The following is a 24,331-nucleotide window of genomic DNA, read 5'->3' as shown; positions in this document are numbered from 1 at the left end:
CATCACTCCCTACCAAGGTAGCCCAACCCACCATCTCACACTGGGAGGATTCTGGTTTAAGTTTTCTCAAGGAGTTTTTTAGAAACAATGTTGGCCTCTCCATTTAGGGAAGGCCTAGAGAATGCTGATATCAGGGGACTGTTAACTCTGCTTATTTGTAGGGGGAGCTCAGTGGACTACCATTATTGGTAATAGTACACTTGACCCTTGAGCAACTCAGGTTCGAACTGCATGGGTCCACTTATATCTGGATTTTCTTTTGCTTCTGCTACCCTGAAACAGCAAGATTAAGCCCTCCTTGTCATCCTCCTCCTCAGCCTGTTCAACATGAAGACGAGGAATAAGACCTTTATGATGATACACTTCCACTTAATGAATAGTAAATATATTTTCTCTTCCTTTTGATTTTCTTAATAACATCTTTTCTCTAGCTTCCTTTATCTTAAAAATACTGTATACAATATATAATATAAAAATATGCATTAATTGACTGTTTATGTTATAAGTAAGGTGATCAATAGTAGGGTATTAGTAGTCTAGGTTTCAGGAAATCAAATGTTAAATGTGGATTTTTGACTGTGCGGGGTAGGTGCTGCTAACCATGTGTTGCTCAAGAGTCAACTGAAATTGTCACTTTTTGTGTGTTTCTGGACATGGGCTCCCTCTTGTGGTTCATAGGCTATATGACATACAAGATATAGAAAATTATATCTGCATTTTTGCAGTTGCAAAGATTACTCGGGCACTGGTAGAAAGATGATTATAGCTGAATGGATCGATAATTTTTAAACAAACATTGTAAAGACATAAATTAACTTATTTAGTAAAGAGTTATTATGCCTGTTTCTGATAAATGGTGCTGGGGCCAGGTGAGGTGACTCATGCCTGTAATTCCAGCACTTTGAGAGGCCAAGGTGGGAGGATCACTTGAGGCTGACAGTTTGAGACCCACTTGGGCAACATAGCAAGACTCCATCTCTACAAAAAAGTTTTAGAGATTAGCCAGGCATGGTGGTGTGTGCCTGTAGTCCCAGCTACTCAGGAGGCTGAGGCAGAAGGATGGCTTGAGCCCAGGGGTTGGAGGCTGCAGTGAGCTATCATCATGCCACTGCATTCCAGCCCTGGCAACAGAGAGAGTCACTGTCTCTAAAAAAATAAAAATAAAAACAAAGAAATAAATAGATGGTGCTGGGAAAATTGGATTGTCCTATACAGAAGAACGAAACTGGATTCCTATCTCTCACTACATACAAAAATCATAAACTCGAGAAGGATTAAAGACTTAAATGTAAGATCCAAAACTATGCAAATACTAGAAGAACACCTAGTGAAAATTCTTCTGGATGTTGGTTTAGGCAAAAAAATTATGACTAAGACCTCAAAAACAGGCAACAAAAACAAAAAATAGACAAATGGGATTTAATTAAACTAAAAAGCTTTTGCACAGAAAAATAAACAGTCAACATAGTGAACAGACAACCTGCAGAATGGGAGAAAATATTTGCAAACTATGCATCTGATATTGTTTGGATATTTGCCCCCCTTCAAATCTCATGTTGAAATTAGGTCCCCAATGTTGGAGGTGGGGCCTGGTGGGAAATGTTTGGGTAATGAGGGTAGATCTTTTGTGAATTGTCTGATGCCTTTCTTGAGGTAATGAGTGAGTTCTAGCTCTATTAGTTCACATGAGAGATGGTTGTTTAAAAGACCCTGGCATCCCTCCTTCTCTTTCTTGCTCCCTTTCTTGCCATGTGACACACCCTTTCTTGCCATGTGACACACCTGTACTCCCTCTGCCTTCCATCCTGATTGGAAGCTCCCTGAATCCCTCACCACAAGCAGATGCTGGTGCCATGCTTCTTGTATAGCTAGAGAACCATTAGTCAAATAAACCTCTTTTCTTTCTTTCTTTCTTTTTTTTTTAGTGACAGGTCTTCCTCTGTCACCCAAGCTGGTGTGCAGTGGCACAATCATAGCTCACTGCAGCCCCAAATTCCTGGGCTCAAGCAATCCTCCCACTTCAGCCTCTCGAGTAGCTGGGACTACAGATGTGTGCTACCATACCCACCTAATTTTTTAAAAAGGTTTTCTGTGGAGATGGGATCTATGTTGCCTGGGCTATGTTGCCCAGGCTGGTCTCGAACTCCTGGTCTGGCCTCAAGTGATTCTCCCGCCTTGGCCTCCCAACAAATAAACCTCTTTTCTTCATAAATTACTCAGCCTCAGGTATTTCCTTTATAGCAATGCAAATGGACTAAAACAGCATCTGACAGGGAGCTAATATCCAGAACATACAGGGAATTCAAACAATTCAACAAAAAAGACCCAAATAATCCCATTAAAAAGTGGGCAAAGAACATGAATAGACATTTTTCAAAGGAAAACATACAAATTGCCAACAGGTATATGAAAAAGTTCTCAACATCACTAATCATCAGAGAAATGGAAATTAAAACCACAGTGAAATATTATCTTACCCTAGAGTCAGATGGCTATTAAAAAGTCAAAAAATAACAAATGTTGGTGAGGATATGAAAAAAAGGAACTCTTATACATTGTTGGTGGGAATGTAAGTTAGTACAATCTCTATGGAAAATAGTATGGAGATTTCTCGAAGAACTAAAAATAGAACTAATATTCAATCCAGCAATACCACTGCTAGATATTTACCCAAAGGAAAAGAAATCAATGTTTCAAAAAGATACCTGCACTTGTATGTTTATCACAGCACAATTCACAATAGCAAAGATACGGAATCAATCTAAGAATCCATCAGTGGATGATTGGATAAAGAAAAAGCAGTATATGTAATATATAAACCCTGGAATACTATTTGGCTATAAAAAAGAATGAAGTCATGTCTTTTGCAGCAATATGGATGGAACTGGAGGCCATTATCTTAAGTGAAACAAGTCAGACACAGAAAGACAAATACCGCATGTTCTCACTCGTAAGCTAAATAATGTGTACACATGGATATAGAGCTGAGAATGATAGACCATGGAGATTCGAAAGGGTGAGAGGGTGGGAGGAGGGTAGATGACGAGAAATTACTTAATGGGTACAATGTATGTTATTTGGGTAATAGATACCGGAAAAGCCCTGACTTGACCACTACACAATCTATGCATGTAACAAAATTGCACTTGTACATCATAAATTTATATAAAAAATTATACATGTTTAAAGACCCAGGGTATAAGAAATTATACCACTTGAATAAAGAAAAATCCAGCCTATTCAACATTCCAAAAATAATGACTGACATTTATTGAGTGCTTAATGCTCCAGGTACTGCTTTAAATGTTTTATGTAAAGAATTATGTGAGTTTTTATTATGGAAAATTTCAAACTTAAGAATTAAAGAAAAGAGTGCAAAACAGCACTCTTTTGCATCACCCACTTTCAGCTATTATCAACATTTTAACATTCTGCCACACACACTTATCACCATCATTCTCCCTCCCAGCTTTTTCTGGAGTATTTAAGGCAAATATCAGATGTCCCATAATTCACCTATAAATATCTTAATTATGTTCTAAGCTTTTAAAATATATTAACTATTTTAGTCCTTACAAAAAATAGTTATTATTCCCATTTTATATATGTATAAACTGAGGCAGACAGTATTAAGTGACCCACGGGGCTCAGGATTCAAACCCTGGAGTCTGACCTGCAGAGTCCGTATGGTAGCCAACCTCCACAATAGCCCCCCACCCCTGCCTGCTGGTATTCATATCTCATGTAGCGTCCTCTCACGTTATACCAGGGTTGGTCTGTGAGACCTATAGCGTATGGCCGAAGTGTTGGTATGCCGTTTCTGAGATTAGACTGTGCCTTCTGTCTTGGGTGTTCCCCACCCCCCATCTTTCTTGGATCACTTGCTCTGGGGGAAGTCAGCTGCCATGTCCAGCAGCCCCACGGAGAGACCTGCGTGGAAGGAATGGAGGCCTCCAGCCAACAACCAGGGAGGAACTGAGGGCTGCCAACAACCAGGGAGGAACTGAGGGCTGCCAACAACCATATTAAGAGTGAAGGGCACACTTATAACTTTGACTCAAACTATACAAAAGCAAAGTTTGTAACCAAAACATGTGTACCCGTGTAAAAAAAAAAAAGTGTTTATTAGTAGGAAAAAAGAGAGAGAAAGCTTGGAAGCAGATTTCCCGGCCCTACTTGAGCTTTGAAATGACTGCAGCACAAGCTAACAGCTGGACTTCAGTCTTATGAAACACACTGAGCCAGAGCCATCCAGCTAAGCCACTCCAAGATTTCTTCTCTGCAGAAATTGTGACATAATAAATCTTTGTTGTTTGAGCTGCTATATTTTGGGGTTATGCTTGTTACATAAAGATAGATAAATAACAGCCTGTATTCTCAAGAACTGTCCTATTCTGTCCCTAAATATAAGTCTATAACAGCTTTTGCCTTACCACTACTACTGAGAGAAGTTTAATATTACACATGTGTTTCATTATTATTCTAATCTATAAGTAGTGAATGGCAACTCTTTAATAAAGGGACTAATTAATTAAACCAAATATTCCATTGTACATCATTTCCATATCAGCACAAACTAATCCACCTCACACTTTAAAAAAATGGCTGCAGAGTATTCTATATTAGTAATTAAACCAATACCCTACTACTTGGAAATTTGATTGTTTTCAGATTTTTGTTTTTGGTTTTGGTTTTGGTTTTTTTTTTCTATTACAAATGATGTTTCACTGAACGTCTTTACACATTCTATCTTGGTGAACTTTTGCAAGTATAGCCTTATAAATTATTTCTAGTAGTGAATTTCATAGACCCAGAGTATGTGCATTTTACATTGACAATGACTGTCAAATCACTTAACAGAAGTCCCATCAGTTTACAATACCACCAATCCTATATGTGTCCCTGTCTTCCCACACTTTCATTAGCACCATATAGCATTAAATTTTAAAATTTTGCCAACCCAAAAGGTGAAAAATTTTCCATTGTTTGGATTTGCATTCCTTTACGGATGAAGTTAAACCCATTTTTAGGAGTTTACTGCTAGTCAGTATTTCTCTTTCTCTGAACTGTCTGTCCTTATCCTTGCCCAATTTTAATCTTATCGATTTATAAGAGCTCTTTGTAAAGTATGGAAATTAGCCTGTCAAATGTGTTGCAAATATTCTTCTCAGTCATTTAGCTTTGACTTTGTTTATGATTTATGGCTCTTGGTCTTTGTGTATTGCTTAGTAAGGCTTTCCCTATTTTACATAATAAATATATGTTCCCATACTATCTTCTAGTTACATTAAAATCTTTGCTCCTCTGGACCTTATTTTGGCTTAAGGAGTAAAGTAGGGATTCAGCATTTTTGTCTCCCCAAAAGTTACCTAGTGATTTTGAAACCATATATATTAATAATAATTTCTTATTCTTTCATAAATTCAAGATGCCACCTTTATCACAAACTAACTCTCCATATATATTTGGATCTACTTGGGATCGTTTATTCTGTTCCAAGGATCTATCTGTTTATTTCTTTGCCAGTACTAAAGTGCTTTAATTATTGTAACTTCAATTTGTGGTAGGATCAGTTCCTCTCTATACTTTTTTGTTTTAAATTTCACCATTTACCATGAGTTAAAAAATTATTTTTCAAGGTAAAAAATTTTTGTTAAAGTATAATTGGAATTGGATTGAATTTATAGGGTGATTTAGGAAGAAGTGATATATTTAATATATAATTTAGTCTCTTGATCCAAGAAATGTTATTTTTTTCAATTTACTTGTCTTCTTTTATGTCTCCAAATAGAATTTTAAAGTTTTCTTCATTTAAGACCCATACAGTTTTTGTTTGTGAATACTTAGATATTTACTCAGCTTATGGTTTTTAAAATAAGATAGTTTCTTCCAGTAAATTTTCCAAAAGTTATTGTTTAGGGATTTTTTTTCCTTTTTTTTAAATTTCAGCTTATTATGGGGGTACAAAAGTTCAGGTTATATATATTGCCCATGCCCCTCCATCCCCCTGAGTCAGAGCTTTAAGCGTGTCCATTCCCCAGACAGTGATTTTTATTAATATATATAAACTTTACAACTTGCCATTTTACTGAATTCTGTCATTGCTTCTAATTGTTTTTTAGTAATTCTCTAGGGTTGCTTTCTTTCCCAGACATGTATTGTGAACATTGTTGGCATCCCAACCACATCCCTTTTACCAGACCAGTGTGTTCATCCTAGCTATTGTGAGTGTTGCAGGCTAACTACTCACAACTGCTCCCTTCTCTGGAGAGCTGCTGTTGGTTAAATGAAAACTGACTTGGCTGGGAGATAATATCCCCTAGTTCCCCCAGCCAGTGCACAATGGCTTATTGACTTGGGTGTAAAAAAACCCTAAAACTGACCCCCTTGCTTTAAAGTGGTACCAACTCTATGGTGTAGTTCATGCTTTAGATTTGCCCTGGGAATCAGGCTAAGGCTAGACTTCAGCTGACACCACATCTGTGTTTAGCTCTTCTGCCTGCCTTATCCTACTACTCTCATTCTCCTCTTCTAAGAGCATTTCTTCAATAAATCACATGCTTCTGATCCCTGTTTCAGGCTTTGCTTCTAGGACACCCAACCTAAGACAATATATAAACCTCTGGACAAAACTGACATTTATTTATCAAATATTATTGAGTATCTGTAATGTGCTAGGCACTTTCTAGACACTGAGCATCTGGATAGGCCAAGGTCCCTGTCTTGGAGAAACTTATGTTTTAGTGGGTAACACAGACAATGAACAAGTAAACAAACAAATAAATGTATAATTTCAGGTGGTGATCAGAAGAGAATATGAAGAGAAATAAAGGATGATATGGAGCAGTGTGTGATGGCATGAGGGGCACTACAAATAAAAGAAAACCCAACTGAGTTTGGCTTAAGCAAAACAGGAAATTTATTGTATCACATAATAAAAAGTCCAGAGGTAGGAGGGCTCATATTAACATAAAGATATCACCAAGGAACTAGGTTCTTTCTGCTTTGCCATCTTTGGTGTGTCATTTTTGACCTCCAGACAAAAGAAAAATAAAGATTTTGGGTCAGAGTGTTTAACTGAAAAGAATAACATGAAAGCAAATTTAACATAAAGTCTTGAGGATTTACATGTTTACAGATATATAAGAGGGAGCACAGACTTCTGAAGCTTGTGTCTCCAACAAAGACAACAGTGGGAATTATAAAGGCAGAAATCACAAAATTCTTCACTAGGAAAAATGATTGCTTGGGTTTAGAAACACCTTGGATTGTCAGTTCAAAGTTGGTTGCTTATAGCGGAATTTGGCACAGCTGATTGCTATGCCCCAAGTCAGTTTGTTGAGTCTAGATAGTACAGCCACAAATTTACCACCAGGCAGCTTTTCTACGGACTCTGATCAGCTTTCCCAAAAGAAGTCGCTCTGATGCCTTCTGGAGCTCTGACTCATTGCTGCATTATAAACTCAGGGTCTCATGCAGTAAGCAAATCTGAATGAGCATATTCAAAGGTCAGCAAAAACTTCTTTTATCACTCTCTTCATGGGTAAAAGATAGCTGCAGCAGTTCCAGACGTCAGATCCAGATACACAATATTAAGAGGCTATCTTGTATTATGCTGTAGCACAGTAATTTCCTAAGTCTGTGATAATCCCTTTCTTCAGTTAAGACTGGATTCAAAATGCAATACTCATTTTCCCCCTAGTGGTAAAGTATTAAAATACTGGTCAGTCACAACTTGCCAGGAGTAAAAGAAAAAAAAAAAAATTGGTCAGAATGAGAATTATGGTGACTCACAGTTTTGTAGGTTGATTCACACGGGGACAGAAGATTCTAAATAAGTTGCCCGAAGAAATACCCAATTCAGTTTGCATTGGATTATCTTCTTGTCTAACCAAATGTTGTTTAGGAGCTGTTGGTTACATAGCAAGTAAGCCCTGAACTAGAGGGCTGTTTTGTAATTACTGAATATGAAGAGCTATATTTCCCTGCACTGGCTCCCCTACTGCCTCCATGTCAAGTTGTAACTACCTATACAATACTGGGGGAGGAAGGTGGACTTTCGATAAGCAAACATCTAGAAAAAAAGTAGGAAATAAAGGCCAGAAATCATGGCCTTTACCTCTAGGGAAAATATCAGAGTTTATTTAAACTCAGTAGGGGTGCACTCTCGGTCTATAGCCTGGGAAATTTGCTCTGAGGCTATCATGATTCAAGAATTAGGAATGTCTTCGGCTGTAATTTCAACATACCATGTATTTTCTTTATAATTTGGAAAAAGTTAGAGAGAGGGTAGAGGCACAGGAGGGGATTGTTAGTCTAGAATAAGGGTTGAAGGAGTGAGGGAGGTCTAGGGGCCACACAGACAGACTAAGTCAGTTTCACAATTTTACCTGGGGCCAGGTTGAAATGGTTCACTTCAAAGCTCCTATAACTGGTTCAACCACATCTTCTCTGCTGTAACTCAGTAATGTTTTTGGCTATAATCTTCATTCATTATTGCAACTTGACTTGCCATTACCCAACTCAATTTTTCTTCAATGAATCTGACAGTGTATTTCTTTGAAACAATATGAATGAGAGCTTAAATCAGTTTCATGTCAAGTATGCCTTCCTAGTTTAATTCACGTGCTTGAGTTTCTTTTTTATGTAAGCAACAATCTATCCCTTTTAAGAGATTTAGGAGTTTTATAGTCCAGTTTAAATTCTGGTTAACTGGTTATGGAGCTTATATTAGCAGAGCAGATACAACTGCTGGCATTACATTTATTCATTCAAGAAATGTTTTCCGAGTGTCCACTGGGTGCCATAACTAAACGCCCCTTTAAGGTATTTAGCAATTATTCTTTATTGCCACTGGAGTTGATGGTTGACCCAGTAGAATTTATTTTAGGAAAATATGGATATAAAGCATGTTTCTGGCCTACAACATAATAGGTCATTCCCATCAACGTTTAAATATTTTAATTTGAAACCACACACATAGGCTCACACTTACATTGACAAACTCTTTCTTGACACACCAATGCCCATCCTCCTTTCCTTACCAGAGAGTTGCTATTCTTGCCATCTTCTCCATCCTTATGTACTCTCTTGGACACATTTAGATCAGGCTTTTCATGCCACCAAAATTGCTCTTGAAGGTTACCCTTGATGATACCTAATTTATTGATCAATTTTCATTCTTACTAACAGCACTTGACATGACTGATTATCCTCTCCTTTTTAAAATATTTTCTCCACTTGGCCTCCAGGACACCATTCTCCTAACTGTTCTCCTCCTGTGGTTCTGGCTGCTCTTTCTGTCTCTTTTGCTGGTTCCTCTTCATTTTCCTGACATTGGAGGGACCCTGGGCTCAGATATTCTTCTCTGTCTACCTCATGATCTCATCCAGTCCTATGGCTTTTTAATCTTTATCTTTATGTTTAATTTAATTCGATTTGTTATTAAAGTAATATGCACACACTTTAAAAGTCAAATAGTATTAAAAATGTTGTGATAAAGTACAGCATTTCCCTTTCCCATCCCTCCTTATTTTCTTCATTCCTCCTCCCTAGAGGTAACTTTTAGCTGTCTCTTCTGACATTTATACCTCTACCTATCTGTAAATAATATGCATGTACTGCTGTTAGCTGTTACCAATCAACTTCATATTATAGTGGATTAGAATTTATCTCTTACATTGCTATTCTCTCTTCTACTATCCTTAATCTTCTCAATATAGTTATATTACAATAGTTGGTCAAATCAATATTCAGTGTTTACATTCTTATATGTATGCAAATATAATTCCTGGCAGAGTGTTACAGTATTTTATTACTGTGTTTTCAATGTATCTTCCAGTTTGCTATCTGCTGGAAACCCATTCACTGATCTTAAATTTGGTTTATAGTATCTTTCTGTTGTCAAATCCCACCTAGTTCTTTTTAAACTATGCAATATCACTTCTTACAGTTTTCTGTTGAAATTTTCAAGCTTAGTTTTCGTGTTCTTTAACATAGTAAATACAGTTGTTTTACTATTTGTGTTTGAAGTATCTGGAGCCCTTTAAGGCTGGGTCTGATGTCACTTGTTTCTGTTGGTTCTTGTTCATGATATCTAGCATCATAGGTCTAGTTAGATTCTCTGGGCCCTTAATCTGTCTTTCTACATTTATTCATTTCCTGTTTTGGTGAAGCATATCCTTTAGTAGTTTATAATGTTAAAAGTATGTTACAATGGCAAAAACATGATGAGGACAACAATTGACATGGCTATCTCTCTTGTCATACTGTACCAATCAGGACTGCTGTGCAGTTGTCATTTGGACAGCATGACTTCACCACCAGTACGGAGAGTCCCTTCCTTTTCTTTGTGTTGAATCTCCTATTTTCTGTATTTCATGTCTTCCTCTTTCTTAGATTACTCCGTCAGTTTAGTAGAGACTATGTGATTGGGTGATGTAGTAGATAGAATATTGGTCCTTCAAAGATGAACACATTCTAATCTCTAAAACTTGTGAATATGTTTCCTTAAATGGCAAAAGAAACTTTGATGATGTGGTCAAGTTAAGGATCTTGAAATTGGGAAATTATCCTGGATTTTCTGGGTGGGCCCCATGTAGTTATGATGGTCCTTATAACAGGATGGTAGGAAGTATGTGTGCATGTGTTACATACGTATGAGAGAGAGAGAGAGAGGGGGAGAGAGAGAGAGAGAGAGAGAGACTAGGAGATACAGAGAGATATGCTTACTTCAAATACGGAGGTATGGACGAAGGGGCAACAAGCCAAGGAATGCAGGTAGCCTCTGGCAACCCTGATTCTCCTCTGGATCCTCTTGAAGGAACACAGCCCTGTTAACGCCTTGATTCAGGAATTCTGACCTCCAGAATTGTAAGAGAATAAATTTGTGTTGTTTTAAGCTACTAAGTTAGTAGCAATTTGTTACAGCAGCAAAGAAAACCAATACAAATGATTATTTTTTTTCAGATCTTGCATGTGTTAAAGTTTCTACATTCAATATTCAAATTGATTGACAGTTTGGCTGGTTATAGGATTCTAGGTTGAAAGGCATTGTCCTTCAACACATTGAAGTCATTTTTCCATTGTCTTTTTCCTTCAAATATTGTTAGGCCAGAGTCATTTTTATTATGATTCCTTTTCCCCCCTCTCTCTGAATACTTAGAGCATTATCTCTTCATTTCTAATGTTCTGATATTTCACAGTGTGTGGGTCTATAAGAGTAGAAAATTCTGCATGTCAGAATCCTGGTACTTTAAAATTCCATAAATAAAATGGAAAAGCAAACAAGTTGGGGAAAATATTTGCAACATGAGAAATAAAGGGTTATTATTCTTACAATAGAAAGTACTCTCACAAGAAAAAATGAATTCTCTGAAAGGAAAATTCAAAATAGCAATTTATAAAAGAATACAAAAATTTGCCTAAGAAATACATGAAAAATCCATAGCCTTACTAGAAATAAAACAAATGCAAATTAAAACTGTGATAAATGATTTTTCATCTCTTTAATTGGTGAAGATTAAAAAAACCAAAATAGCTAATGTTAGTTAAGGCTTCAGCACTTTCAGACACTGTTGTTAGAAACAGGCTGGGCACAGTGGCTCATGTCTATAATCCCAATATATTGGGAGGCAAGGTGGAAGGATTTCTTGAGCCCAGGAGTTTGAGACCAGCCTGGGAAACATAACAAGACTTCATCTCAAATAAATAAATAAATAAATTAGCTGGGTGTGGTGGCATGTGCCTGTAGTCCTGGCTACTTGGGAGGCTGAGGCAGGAGGATCACTTGAGCTCAGGAGTTAGAGGCTGCAGTTAGTCAGTGAGCTATGATCCCACCATTGCACTCCAGCCTGGGTGACAGAGCAAGACTCTGTCAAAAAAAGGAAGGAAGAAAGGAAGGAGGGAAGGAGGGAGGGAGGAAAGGAGGGAAGGAAGGAAGGAAGGAAAGAAAGAAAGAAAGGTAGGTAGTCACACATGTCTTCTGGATGAGGCAAAATTTTGTAATCCAGATCAAAAGCTTTAAAAATTGTTCATGTCCTTTGATTTAACAAATTCACTAATCAGAATTTATTCTAACAAAATAATAATAAATGTGAATAAAGATTTAACTACGATCATGGCCACGTTGTTTATAATATTAGGAAAATGGAAACAATCTAAATACTTAACAATAGAAAATTAATTAAAATCACTCCTTTGGCAATGAAATGTTTTAACAGTGTTAAATCAAGTAAGAAGGAGGCTATTAGTGAGGTTTGCAGCACCCTGAGCCCTTACATGAGCAAACTGAACCTTAACTTAGAGGGACTTCTGAGTTAAACAAACAAACAAACAAACATACAAATAAAGAAACAAAAAATCAGCCTCAGCCAAACACAAATACCCAACCTGATTGGTTATATAATTAGGGACCTTACATTAGACTATACCCAAATAAGGCAAACACTTAGCTGTAGCCATTCAGGTAATTTCTTTACTTTGCTTGTGTATTCAGCCTATAAAAAAACCCTCACTGCTCATGCTACCAGAGCAGAGCCCATAACCTCTTTTTGGTTCTCAGTGCTTCCCAATTCATGAATCATTCTTTTGCTCAAATAGACTTGTTAATTTTGTCTAAAGTTCTTTCTTTCTTTTTTTTTTTTTTGAGACAGGGTCTTGCTGCTCTGTCACCCAGGCTAGAGTGCAATTGTGTGATCATAGCTTACTACAACCTCAAACTCCTGGGCTTCAGTGATCCTCCTGCTTCAGTCTCCTGAGTAGCTGGGACTACAGGCATGTGCCATCACACCTGGCTAATTTTTTCTATTTTTTGTAGAGACAGGGATCTCACTCTTGCTCAGGTTGGTCTTGAACTCCTGACCTCAAGCAATCCTCCTGCCTTGGCCTCCCAAAGTGTTAAGATTATAGACGTGAGCCACCGTGCCTGGCTTAAAGTTCTTGTTTTAAAAGAAAAATGTAGTACTAAAGTTGTGGTATAAAAAGTGGTCAGTATTGGTAAGAGGCTGACCCATGGGGAGCTGAAATGAGATTTGGTGAGAAAAAATTTTTAAATAATTCTTTGATCTCTGTCCATATTTATTAGTACAAAGGTTGTTTTCTTTCTAGGGATGAACTATTTCTACTTTTAGACATCGAGGAGATACAAAGAGGGGCTTTCAATAATGATAGTGATAAGATAATATTAATAATTATAGCACCAATAGCAGCTAACATTGAGTACTGTGTGTCTGGGAACCTGACAAGTATTTAACATATTTTATTTAATTCCTACAGTAGCCACTTGGGGTAGGTAGCATTATTTATCATTTTTTGATGTGAAAACTGAGGCTTAGCGATGTTGAGTAATGGGCTCAGAGTCACACAGCTGATAAATATTGTAGTTAGAATGCAAACTCTGGCAGTTGGGATTTCATACACTCTTATCCACTGGACTAAACTGCCTCAAATAAGTAAACAGGTTTTAAAGTTACACATGTGGTAAAGTCCCATTTTTGTATATTAATAAGTTGCTCAGCAAGGTAGAATTTTACATTTGTATTAGCAGACAATTATAAGCTACCATTTATAATTGCCAGCTGCATCCCTGTTAGTGGAGATCCCCAGTGGCCCTTTGTTCTGGAAGACACACTGAGGGATTTGTTTAATTAGGTAGATATAAGGAAAACAGGGGAAGGGTGTAGCTGGACATTTGGGAGTTGACAGTGCAGCTCTTTCATACAAAGAGTTTGAAGGTTGCTGGGAGAAAGTTGGCAAATTTTCCTATGGACTAAGGAGCCTTCGGGGAAGGCAATTATTAACACCCCAACTACTTCCTTTAGGAGAGTCGATACTACTATAACATCTCTGATGGACTGAAGTGGTGCTGGCCTGAGATGGCAGCAAAAGACACTAGAGCTTACCTAGGAGAAATTTACCACGAAGCGAGAGGGGAGCCTGGACTGCTTGCTTGGGCTTAACATTGCTGGCTGGAAGGACAGGTTTATAGCTCAGCCCCTACAAATTTTACCCCAGCATCACAGGTGTGTCCCAGGAAAAAGAGCCTTTTGTGTTTGTAACTTTGGAAACACAGATTGTCAGAGCACTTAAGTTTTAATAGCTCCATCTTGTGAAAGGTCTTGATATAGCAACACACAATAGTGTGTTTCAACAGTGACACCTTGTGGAGCAGAGGTAGCAGAGACCGGGGTCTGTGTGGACTATAGCAGTTTTCCATCTTTCTTTTTTAAAGCCAGTTATAAGCAGTATTAATCCTTTGGACTCTGTTCCTTGACCCTAGCATGAAAGGACACAAACACAGTACACATGATTTACTGTGTATACTTATTTAATTTGAATGTTAAAAACATATATATATACACACACACACATACACCAAAAGACAAATGACAAAAGGGTAATGTAGAATACATGACAAATGGATGATTAATAAAACAAAGAGCATTTATAACTCAATAAATAATGTCAATAAGTCAATGAGTAATCCAGTAGAAAAAATTTCCAAAGGATAAAAACAAGCAGTTAACAGAAAAAGAAATATAGATAACACAAGAGTTTTGATTTCATTCATAATTGATTCATCTATTAAACATAAAGATTAAAAGCACAATGAGATACTACTTTTCATCTAACAGGTTAATAAATACTAAAAGGTAGGATCAAATTACTGTTTCCCTCTGTGAAATCTGGTGACATGAAGATGCATGAAGCATGCAGAAACCCTTCTGGTAGGTTGGCAGTACTACCCCCAGAAGCAGCAGTTGCAGAGGTTCAGGTGAAAGCCCCTAGGGTCCAGCATCCTTTGCCATGGCGTATTTGTGCTCAGTGGGACAGCGGTGGTGTTTTCCCTGGAGCAATTCTGCAATAGGATATAGTCTGTTGTGTAGCCCTAAAGCATAATTCACTGGCCTTCCCAGAGATTCTGTGAACTCCCTCATATTTTTTAATAAATTCTTTCCCTGTTCGAACTATCCACAGTTCATTTCTATTGTGTGCAAGTTAAGAACTCAGATACACAGAGATACATTTCCTCATCCACATCTAGGGAAAGAGAGAAGGTCAGTTTCAAAAATTCTCTCAGAAGAGCAAAGAAACTTTCTTCTTTGATATCTCTGACAAACCTCTTTTGATACTGATAACCAGAACTGGGTCATTTTTTTTTTTTTCTGAACTACTGGGGCTTGAGAATAGGATTACACTAATGATCTAAGACCTGAGCTACATCCTTATCCCTTAAGGCTTAAGATAAAGTACAAAGAGAAAGAGATGAGGACCCCCAGGTGAAGATCAGGATCAGAAGAGTGACTGGGTGAAGGCATGTGGGAGGTAGAAGGACCACAACATCTAACAGACAGAACAACTTATGTTAAACCCCTTAGTTGTACTCCCAAACTTGCTCCTCCCATGTGTATTCGCTTTGGTGCTCTAAACAGAGCACCGTCAGAGATGTCTGCATAAACCACTCATGTTGCTGTTGGTTACCGCTTGGAACCTCTGGATAGAGTCCTCAGGATAGGATATAACTTCCTCTCCATTGTGTCAGCAGAAGTGTGAATATGAGGCCAGTCACATTCTTTGCTGTCTTGTTCCTTCATTCTCCCATTAATGAGGAATAAGCCAACAAAGAAAATGACAATGACTTTCTCCTTAGTTTAATGGAAATGTCCTCAAGAATTTTAATGGAAATTCCATTTTAATGGAAATCCTCACTGGTGTACTCCACTTTCTCATTTTTCTTCCCTGTTCTTAGGCATCAATATCTTGGAACAATGCTTCCTTCTTCTCCCTCTCAAAGCAAGACTTCAGTCATTCTTTGGAACAACCCATCCCTTCTAAATGGATGACACAGTACCCCTAGCAGTATATTCCTCAAAATTTGGAGCCTTTTCTGAGCAGTATGCTTCTGAAGTGAATCTTACCTTTGGTACTACTGACATTTTGGGCTGGATAATTTTTTGTTTTTGTTTTTGTGGGTACTGTCCTGTGCATTGTAGGATGTTTAATAGCAACCCTAGCCTCTATCCACTGGATGCCAGTGACATCCTCCTTCTCCAAGCTGTGACACCCAAAACTGTCTCTAGACAGTGCTAAACATGCCCCTAAGGGCAAAATTACCTGTTTGAGAACCACTAGGCTAGACTAATATCCAGGAGCAGGGTGTGCTTGGGTAAGGGCAGGGGAGTTGTCTCATACTCCAAGTTAGGATGGGGAGCTTTGCCTGTCCAGGTTTCACAAAAAAGTACAGGGTAGGTGAAGGAACTCACTTCTACTGCGAGTTGTAGATGAGCCTCTTTTTTCTTCGAATTGAGCTGCAGGTGACTATTGAATCGCCATCTTGCAAAAACAAATATTATTTTTCATAGAGAATACAGCCTTACCACTAGATAGAAGATAACATACTTTCTCATCTGTCTTACAATACACAAGGCCACATCTCTCATAAGGTTGACATTATACATTATTATTCAGAGCAGACTTAATCCACCTATCTTGCTTCCAAATGTATCTTCTTTGGATCATCCCTGAACAATATATTTTTTAATTCCATTAGCTACTCATAGAGTTGGCCAAAGATTAGCAGTTATCACTTGGAAACTTAATCCTGTAGTTTCTTTTTTATGATGGTGGTTGCTGTGTTATTTGGTACACAGATATTTTGGGTTATCTGATACACAGATATTTCAAACTTTTATCTTTACTGTGGCTTTTAGCTACATTTTTTTCTGGATAATTTTAGCCGTCAGCATTATGAAATGTCCTTGATCACATTTAAGTCTTTTTGGCTTCAGTTATCTGGTAGCAAAGTTACAACCTTTGCATTCTTATTGTTTCCATTTGCCTGTTGTCTTAGTTCAGGCTGCTATAACAAATTATGATAGACTGGGTGGCTTAAACGACAAACATTTATTTCTCATGGTTGGATTTTGGTGAGGGCCATCTTCCTGCTTTGCAGATGGGCACCTTCTTGCTGTATCTTCACATGGCAGAGTTAGAGAGAGGAAGCAACATCTCTTGTATCTCTTGTTTTTTTTTTTTTTTTAAGAGACAGGGTCTGGCTCTGTTGCCCATGCATCAGGGCAGTGGCATGATCATAGCTCACTGCAACCTCAAAATCCTGGGCTTAAGTGGTCCTCTTGCCTCAGCTTCCTGAGTAGCTGGGACTACAGGCACATGCCACCACACTGGCTAATTTCTCTATTTTTGGTAGAGACAGTGGTTCGCCATGTTGCTCAGGCTAGTCTTGAACTCCTGACCTCAAGTGATTCTCCCGCCTCAGCCTCCCAAAGTGCGAGTCCCAGCTACCTGGGAGGCTGAGGCAGGAGGATCCCTTCAGCTCAGGAGTTTGAGATTGCAGTGAGCTATGATGGCACCATGGTACTCTAGCCGGGGCAACAGAATGAGACTGTCTCAAGGGAAAAAAAAAGTGAAATATGCAAATAAAGGAGAAAAATAGTTCTCCATTACATACTGCAAAAGCTCAGTGCCCCTGCCCCACACCGTTGCCCTTTTTCATTCCATACACAGCATACCCAGGCTGTTTCCCCAGGTGATATGGGAACCATCTTGATGTTTTTGATTTCATCAAGTCTATTCAGGTTTTTGTACTCTGTGCCTCCTTCCCTCTAGGTTTCACCCTGCACTCCATACTCTAGGTTTATCCTGAGAGTGTGGAGTAAGGAAGTGTGGACACATTTATCTTTTGCCCTTTTCTTTTTTTTTTTGAGACAGAGTGTCGCTTTGTTGCCCAGGCTAGAGTGAGTGCCATGGCATCAGCCTAGCTCACAGCAACCTCAAACTCCTGGGCTTAAGTGATCCTACTGCCTCAGCCTCCCAAGTAGCTGGGACTACAGGCATGCGCCACCATGCCCGGCTAATTTTTTCTATATAGATTTTTAGCTGTCCAAATAATTTCTTTCTATTTTTGGTAGAGACGGGGTCTCACTCTTGCTCAGGCTGGTCTCGAACTTCTGACCTCCAGCGATCCACCCGTCTCGGCCTCCCAGAGTGCTAGGATTACAGGTGTGAGCCACCGCGCCCGGCCTTTTGCCCTTTTCTTTCTCTCACTTAGACTCTTCCTCTCAGCACCAAAACGGTTTTCTCTTTCTTGCACTGCAGGAAATTCCCTCACACCAAATCCTTGTCCTATTTACTCTATCATTCATTGTAAAAACTATTAGTCTTTTGAACATTTTTTGTAAGCCTGTTTTCTCCTCAGCAAAGGCTCCCCAAAATCCCAGGTGCTCACTTTCAGGCTATTGTCTCAACATGGACTTGAAACATTATTTTAAGACTCAAAGTGTTTTCAGCAGGGTTGTCCTTCCAAAGAAGCAATTATTTCCACTGGTTCAATCAGTGGGAGTAATAATGGGCTCACCAGAACTAGGGATTATCAGGAAAGAAAATCTATTGATTTAATATCCCCCAAAATGTTACAATCATTATGTTGAGAATATACTCTAAGAATATATTTAACGGAGTTTCATTACATAGATGGAAAACTAATATCATCACAAGCAAGTTTGGAAGCAGGGAAACTCACCCTTGGAAGGCATTATTAACACTTCCTAATATATGGTTCTCCCTAGTCCCATTGCAGTTTGGTGGAGCCATGTGAGAGGGTCTAGCTAGTGAAATATGAATGGAAGTGAGAGGGCTGAGGCAGTGAAAAGCCACTGCATGATGCTATAGATTCTTCCTTCCCCTGTGAAAGTAGAGTCTCGTGTTGAGATGGCTGAACTACAAGATCAAAGTAGTCTGGACTGCCAAGACACTGGTTAGAGGATGGCTCTAAGCCTGTCCCATAGTAGACTGTGTATAAGCAAGCAACAAATATTTATTAAGATAATGAGATTTTGAAATTGTTTATCGTCAGAGCATAAGATAGCCTATCCTGACTAACATACTATCATTCTTTGGCCACTGGTCTATTGCCTACTTAATTGGTGTGCTTGTTGTTGGGGAAGGTGTGTTATTTTTGAGAGTAGAAATGGAATTTTTTTTTTACAAGTAGTGAAACTCATTCAAAAATATTTACTGAGTGCTTGCTATGTGCCAAGTGCTGGAGATATAACAGTATACAAAACACAATTTTTGCCCTCGTGGAGCTTACATTCTAGTGGGGAAGTCAGACAAAATTAAGTCAAATGAGTTTGAGAAACTGAACAAGACTGAAGAACAAAGGGCAAAATAAGAAGTTGAAGAGATAGGCAGAGATAGATCATGCTATGGTAAGGAGTTTGGATTTTATTCTAAGTTCCATCAGATAAGATCACCTTAATCTTCCTTTGATCAATGCCACAAAATTAACCACATCTATGCTCATTTCCTTTTTTCCTCCATCTGCCTCAACAAATGACATGTCCCTCATCTTTCTGATCACTAACCACTCCCCTTGTACCCTTCCTCTTCTGGGTACCCTTTCCTTTCGTCTTTTCATGTATTTGGCTCCTCTGGTTATCTTCCTCTATTCTGAATTTTCATTCTCTCCTCAATGGATCAGTCTTGTCAACCAACCAAAAAGATTCTCTAGCATCTTCTATTAATATCTTAAAAATACCTAATCTGATACTGTATCTCCTGTTAGCTTCTAACCTATTTCTATTTCACTGTATTCCTTTATAGTCCCAAGGGCTTAAAAATAATTTATATGCTGACTGCTGACTCCCAAACAAGACTTCTTCATTGGGCTCTAATCTCATATATCCTATTGTTAATTTAATGAATCTGCCTGAATACTTGGAATGCAAACACGGCCCATCCCCACCCTCATCAGTGGGTTATGTATGAGTCTTCCTTCTATCAGTAAAGGATTCAACCAACCACTCAGATCTTCAGGCCCCTCAACCAGAATTCATCCTTGATTACTCCGCTTTCTTTACCTTCCAATCCAGTTCATTGGTAAATTCTTCAATTTTTAACTAAAAAATGTATCAATTCAGCTCACTCTTGCTAATGTTAGCTTTCATAATCTCTTGCCTGGATTTCTGAAATGGTCTCATGATTTGTCTCCTTGCTTCCATTCTTGCCTTCCTCTAACGCTTTCTCTACACACCAGCCAGGGTGGCCATTTTATTTATTTTAACCTAGAATAGTTTAATTAAAATAAACAAAAATTTTTATAAATTGTGGTAAAATAAATTTTTGTCATAAAAAAGTAGTACATGTGCTGTAAAAATTACAGAAAAAGATAGGTAAAAATAAAGAAAATATTATAAAAATATACAATTCCACTTCCAAGGATTAAAACTGCTAGCACCTTTGGGTAAAAGCCTTCTAAATCATTTTTTTTTGCATACATAAATACAGAAACATGCATTTTTAACCAAAATGAGATATTGTAATATACATACTGTTCTGTGACTTGCTCTTTTCAGTTAATGATCTCCACCTTTCCATGGCAATGCAGTTTCATCTTATCTAGTACTCAGTCCATCTATATTCAAATTTCTTCAATGTTCCTGAAAATGCATTTCATAGGTAGTCTGCTTAAACCAAGATCCAATCCACACTGTTATATCCCTTAATTTCTTTTCATAAAGCAGTTGATTTTTTCATGACAATAAATTGTTGAAGAGATAGGCCAGTTATACAGCAGAATGTTTCACCTAGATTTATTGCTTACTTCCTATGGTATCACTTACTTTTTCATCTATCTGCTGTATTTCTTATAAATTGTGTGTTAGATGCAAAGGCTTGATAGATTCAAATCAAATATTTTTTTTCCTGGAATATAGTATAGATAATACTGTATACTTCATACTGTAAAGAAACAAAATATCAGATTGATCCATAGGGTGGCCTTTTAAAAATGTAAATTGCTGGCCGGGCTTGGTGGTTCACGTCTGTAATCCTTGCACTCTGGGAGGCGGAGGTGGGAGGATCCCTTGAGGTCAGGAGTTCAGGACCAGCCTGAACAAGAGCCAGACCCCACCTCCACTAAAAATATAGAAAAAAAATTAGTCAGTCAACTAAAAAAATAGAAACAAAAAATTAGCCCGGTGTGGTGGCTTGAGCCTGTAGTCCCAGCTACTGGGGAGGCTGAGGCAGGAGGATCACTTGAGCCCAGGAGTTTGAGGTTGCTTGAGCTAGGCTTATGCCATGGCACTCACTCTAGCCCAGGCAACAAAGCAAGACTCTGTCTCAAAAAATAAAATAAAAAAAAAAAAAAGTAAATTGCTTAGGTGTTAAATGTAAATTGTAATGTAAATTACTTAAGTGTCCTTTATAGCTTCCTTTGAATTTATAATACTAAACAAATTCTCTAACTTGGATAAGGTTCTGAATAATTTGATGCCTGCTTACTCCGCCAACTTTTATTTCCTTTCATTCTCTACTGACTTTTTAAGTTCTCGTCACGTTTTTTTTCTCTATTCACTGAACATGGGAGGTGCTTGCCTCTTAGGGCCTTTGCAAGCTGTCTTGGTCTGGAGGCTCTCCCTTGCCTCTCTACCCGTGTCCACTCTTCCCCTCTTCTAATGTCAAGCATCTTCTCAAACTGCAGGTGCTATTTTAAGTTCACTTTCTCAGAGAAAGCCTAGTTTAATTATTTCGTTTAAATTAGGTTTCCCCAAGAGACCTTAATATCCTAAATCCCAAGCACCCTGTTTTTTTCCCTTATATTTTTTGTTTACCTTAGGTCTGTGTCCTTAACTGACTGTGAGAGGCACAATGGCAGAGTCTTTGCCTACTAGGTTTACTGTGCACTCAGTGCCTGTACACAGCAGCCCGTCAATAATAGCTGAATTAACTATCATAGGTCACAATAACCCTGGGGCTGTAAGGTCTTGGGAACTTAGGCGCAAACTCTCGCAGGTGGCAGTAACAGGAATACTTCAGCAGGGAGTCATTCGAGTGGAGGTACAGTTATTCTTAAATGAAAGTACTCGGTCCACCCACCGCGGCACTAAGTACGAAGACAAGAAGTCCAGATGCAGCGAAAGCCCGGATCTTAGAGCACAGCGCAGGGCGAGCTAGGCCCAGGTAACCGGCGTCGCCGTGACACCTTCACGTGACCGCGGACGGCGAAAGGGCCCCGCGCAGAGTGCGCCTGCGCCGGAGCTCCCGGAAGTGGCCGGACCCGAAGCGCCGGCCGAGCTCACGTCCGTCAGCCCGTCAGTCCGCCAGTCCGCCAGCCTGGTACCTCGAGCACCTTGGACCTCTTTACCGTCCCGCCGTCTATTCGACCCGAACGGCGGCCGAGGCGCTTATCATGGCGACATTCATTTCGGTGCAGCTGAAAAAGACCTCGGAGGTGGACCTGGCCAAGCCTCTGGTGAAGTTCATCCAGCAGACGTACCCGAGCGGAGGGGAAGAGCAGGCCCAGTACTGCCGTGCGGCCGAGGAGCTGAGCAAGCTGCGCCGCGCCGCGGTCGGTCGTCCGCTGGACAAGCACGAGAGCGCACTGGAGACGCTCTTGAGGTGGGCGAGGGCCCGGGAGTGGGGAGCTTGTGTGCAGCCAGCCGCCCCTGTCTGTGCCCCTTCTTGCCTCCCTCTCTCCCTCAATCCGGTAACCTAGGCCGAGCTGCCCCGCCCAGCCCAGCCCGGCTTTGGCCCGGGCGTAGGTGTGGTCTGCATTCTTGCTTGATGAGCAGGAAGGGCCTCACAGGCCCGCGGCGACCCTTGCGCGCTCGTCCTGCCTGTGCGCCCCAGCCCTTGGTTGGCGGAGGCTCCGTCGATCTGATACCTAGAAGGAACAGTCTGCCAAGTACTGATCTCTCTTGCCACAATTACTCAGAGCTAGTTTTCACTTTTTGAGTCCCTAACTGAAGCCTTCTCTCACTGTCTTATGACTTTCTTGGGGCAGATTTAGATTTCATAACAGTAGTTGCTTCAGGGAAATGGGAAAATTGGGACACCGGACCATATGTCGGCTTATTACTTATTACATTGTCCACTTGAAATGGACCATCTTCCTAAGTTCAAAGTAATCAAATGACAGTTGGAGAATTCGGAAAATTAGGAGCTACAATTATTTGAAATAAAACTTGAGTGACAAACTAGAACGTTCAAGGTAGGTTGGTTAAAATCAGTTTGTTCACAAACATTATGCACATAATGAAGCAAATTTGTTATTTTAGCAACTGTTTGTTGAGCTCATGCTGTATTTAATGAGGGTACCTTTTGGACCCTCAAAAGACTTTTGGGCTGGGAGGATCATTAGTCTGATACTTAGCTTAAGTATTTTTTTTTTTTTTTTTTTGAGTTAAGTTCGGAATATTTAACCATTCTTTAGAATTAACATATTTAAAAAAATTCAGAGCAATTTTTCTTTTTCTTTCTTTTTTTTTGAGGCAGAGTCTCATTCTGTTGCCCAGGCTAGAGTTCAGTGGTATCATCATAGCTCACTGGTAACCTCAAACTCCTGGGCTCAAGCAATCCTCCTGCCTCAGCCTCCCAAGTAGCTGGGACTACAGACCTGTGCCACCACACCCAGCTAATTTTTCTATTTTTAGTAGAGATGGGCCTCTGGCTCTTGCTCAGTCTGGTCTTGAACTCCTGACCTCAAGCAGTCCTACCCCCTTGGCTTCTCAGAGTGCTAGGATTACAGGCGGGAGCCACGGCACCCAGCCTCAAAGCAGTTTTTATGTAGACATGAGCAGGATCCCGTGAAGATTTTCCACTGGTAATATTAAAAAAACATAGTTGTGATACAGTGAACCGTGCGATGAAAATCTTGTTGAATAGATTAGGTTTATTTCCAACTCTTAAGGAGCTTGGGGTCTTCAGAGGCAGTCGGTACATAGGTGTAAAACTAACAAGGGAGGATAGTGGATAATGATTCAAATAGTATCAGGAAGTAGGTAGTGGAGCTGTTGCAGAGATGGCCTCTTTGAAACTGACAGTGTTTCCTTAGTCACCTCCATATAATCCTGTTCTAGCACAGTCATTCAACAAATATTAACTTTTTCACTTTTTGCTTTCCTACTAGGGATAGGTTAAGCTAGGAGCTATTACTAAATTATATAATGGAGGTATATACAAAAATTCCTTAGGTATATATGCTGTAAAATCAGTTGTGAATCAAACAGTTGTGCAATGTTAATTCAAATCAAACAGAATATCTTATTTTTAGTAATTTTGTTTGAATAATTGTGTAAACTGAGCATTATATTTTTTAACTTAATGAACTTTTAAACTTTGAAAAAGAGAGTTTAAACTAATTCCACAAAAATACAAGCTAGCTTGATACATACCTGATACACAGCTCCACATATAGCTCCAGTGGTAGACTTGTCTTTAAACTACTGTCTAGGTGTTCTTTTAAAATTGCCTAAAATATTCATTTATGTGTATGATACTAAAACTCTTTTGTGGTGGACATGTTGGTGCATAC

General features: G+C 39.1%; 1 protein-coding gene and 1 long non-coding RNA gene across 4 annotated transcripts in view; one reads left to right on the top strand and one right to left on the bottom strand.

The window, feature by feature from the left end:
- Positions 1-14,373: 14,373 nt before the first annotated feature.
- Positions 14,374-22,108, bottom strand: LOC123627579. Of its 2 annotated transcripts, none has more exons than XR_006731370.1 (3): positions 21,630-22,108; positions 20,349-20,456; positions 14,374-14,857 (listed from the first exon to the last, which is right to left on the bottom strand). It is a non-coding gene; the product is annotated as an uncharacterized LOC123627579 (long non-coding RNA). The 2 variants fall into 2 exon arrangements; XR_006731371.1 differs by lacking the exon at positions 20,349-20,456 and adding an exon at positions 16,263-16,332.
- Positions 22,035-24,331, top strand: part of LOC123627571 (programmed cell death 6 interacting protein) — a 68,938-nt gene continuing 66,641 nt past the window's right edge. For both annotated transcript variants that reach the window (XM_045537234.1, XM_045537233.1), the window contains exon 1: positions 22,035-22,416. In XM_045537234.1, coding sequence (XP_045393190.1) covers positions 22,208-22,416 — 209 coding nt within the window. In that variant the 5' untranslated portion in view covers positions 22,035-22,207. The remainder of the gene's footprint in view (positions 22,417-24,331) is intronic.

Source organism: Lemur catta, chromosome 1 (assembly GCF_020740605.2).
Source record: "Lemur catta isolate mLemCat1 chromosome 1, mLemCat1.pri, whole genome shotgun sequence".
In the NCBI taxonomy this organism is placed as follows: domain Eukaryota; kingdom Metazoa; phylum Chordata; class Mammalia; order Primates; family Lemuridae; genus Lemur; species Lemur catta.
This window is presented reverse-complemented; position numbering and strand designations above follow the sequence as displayed.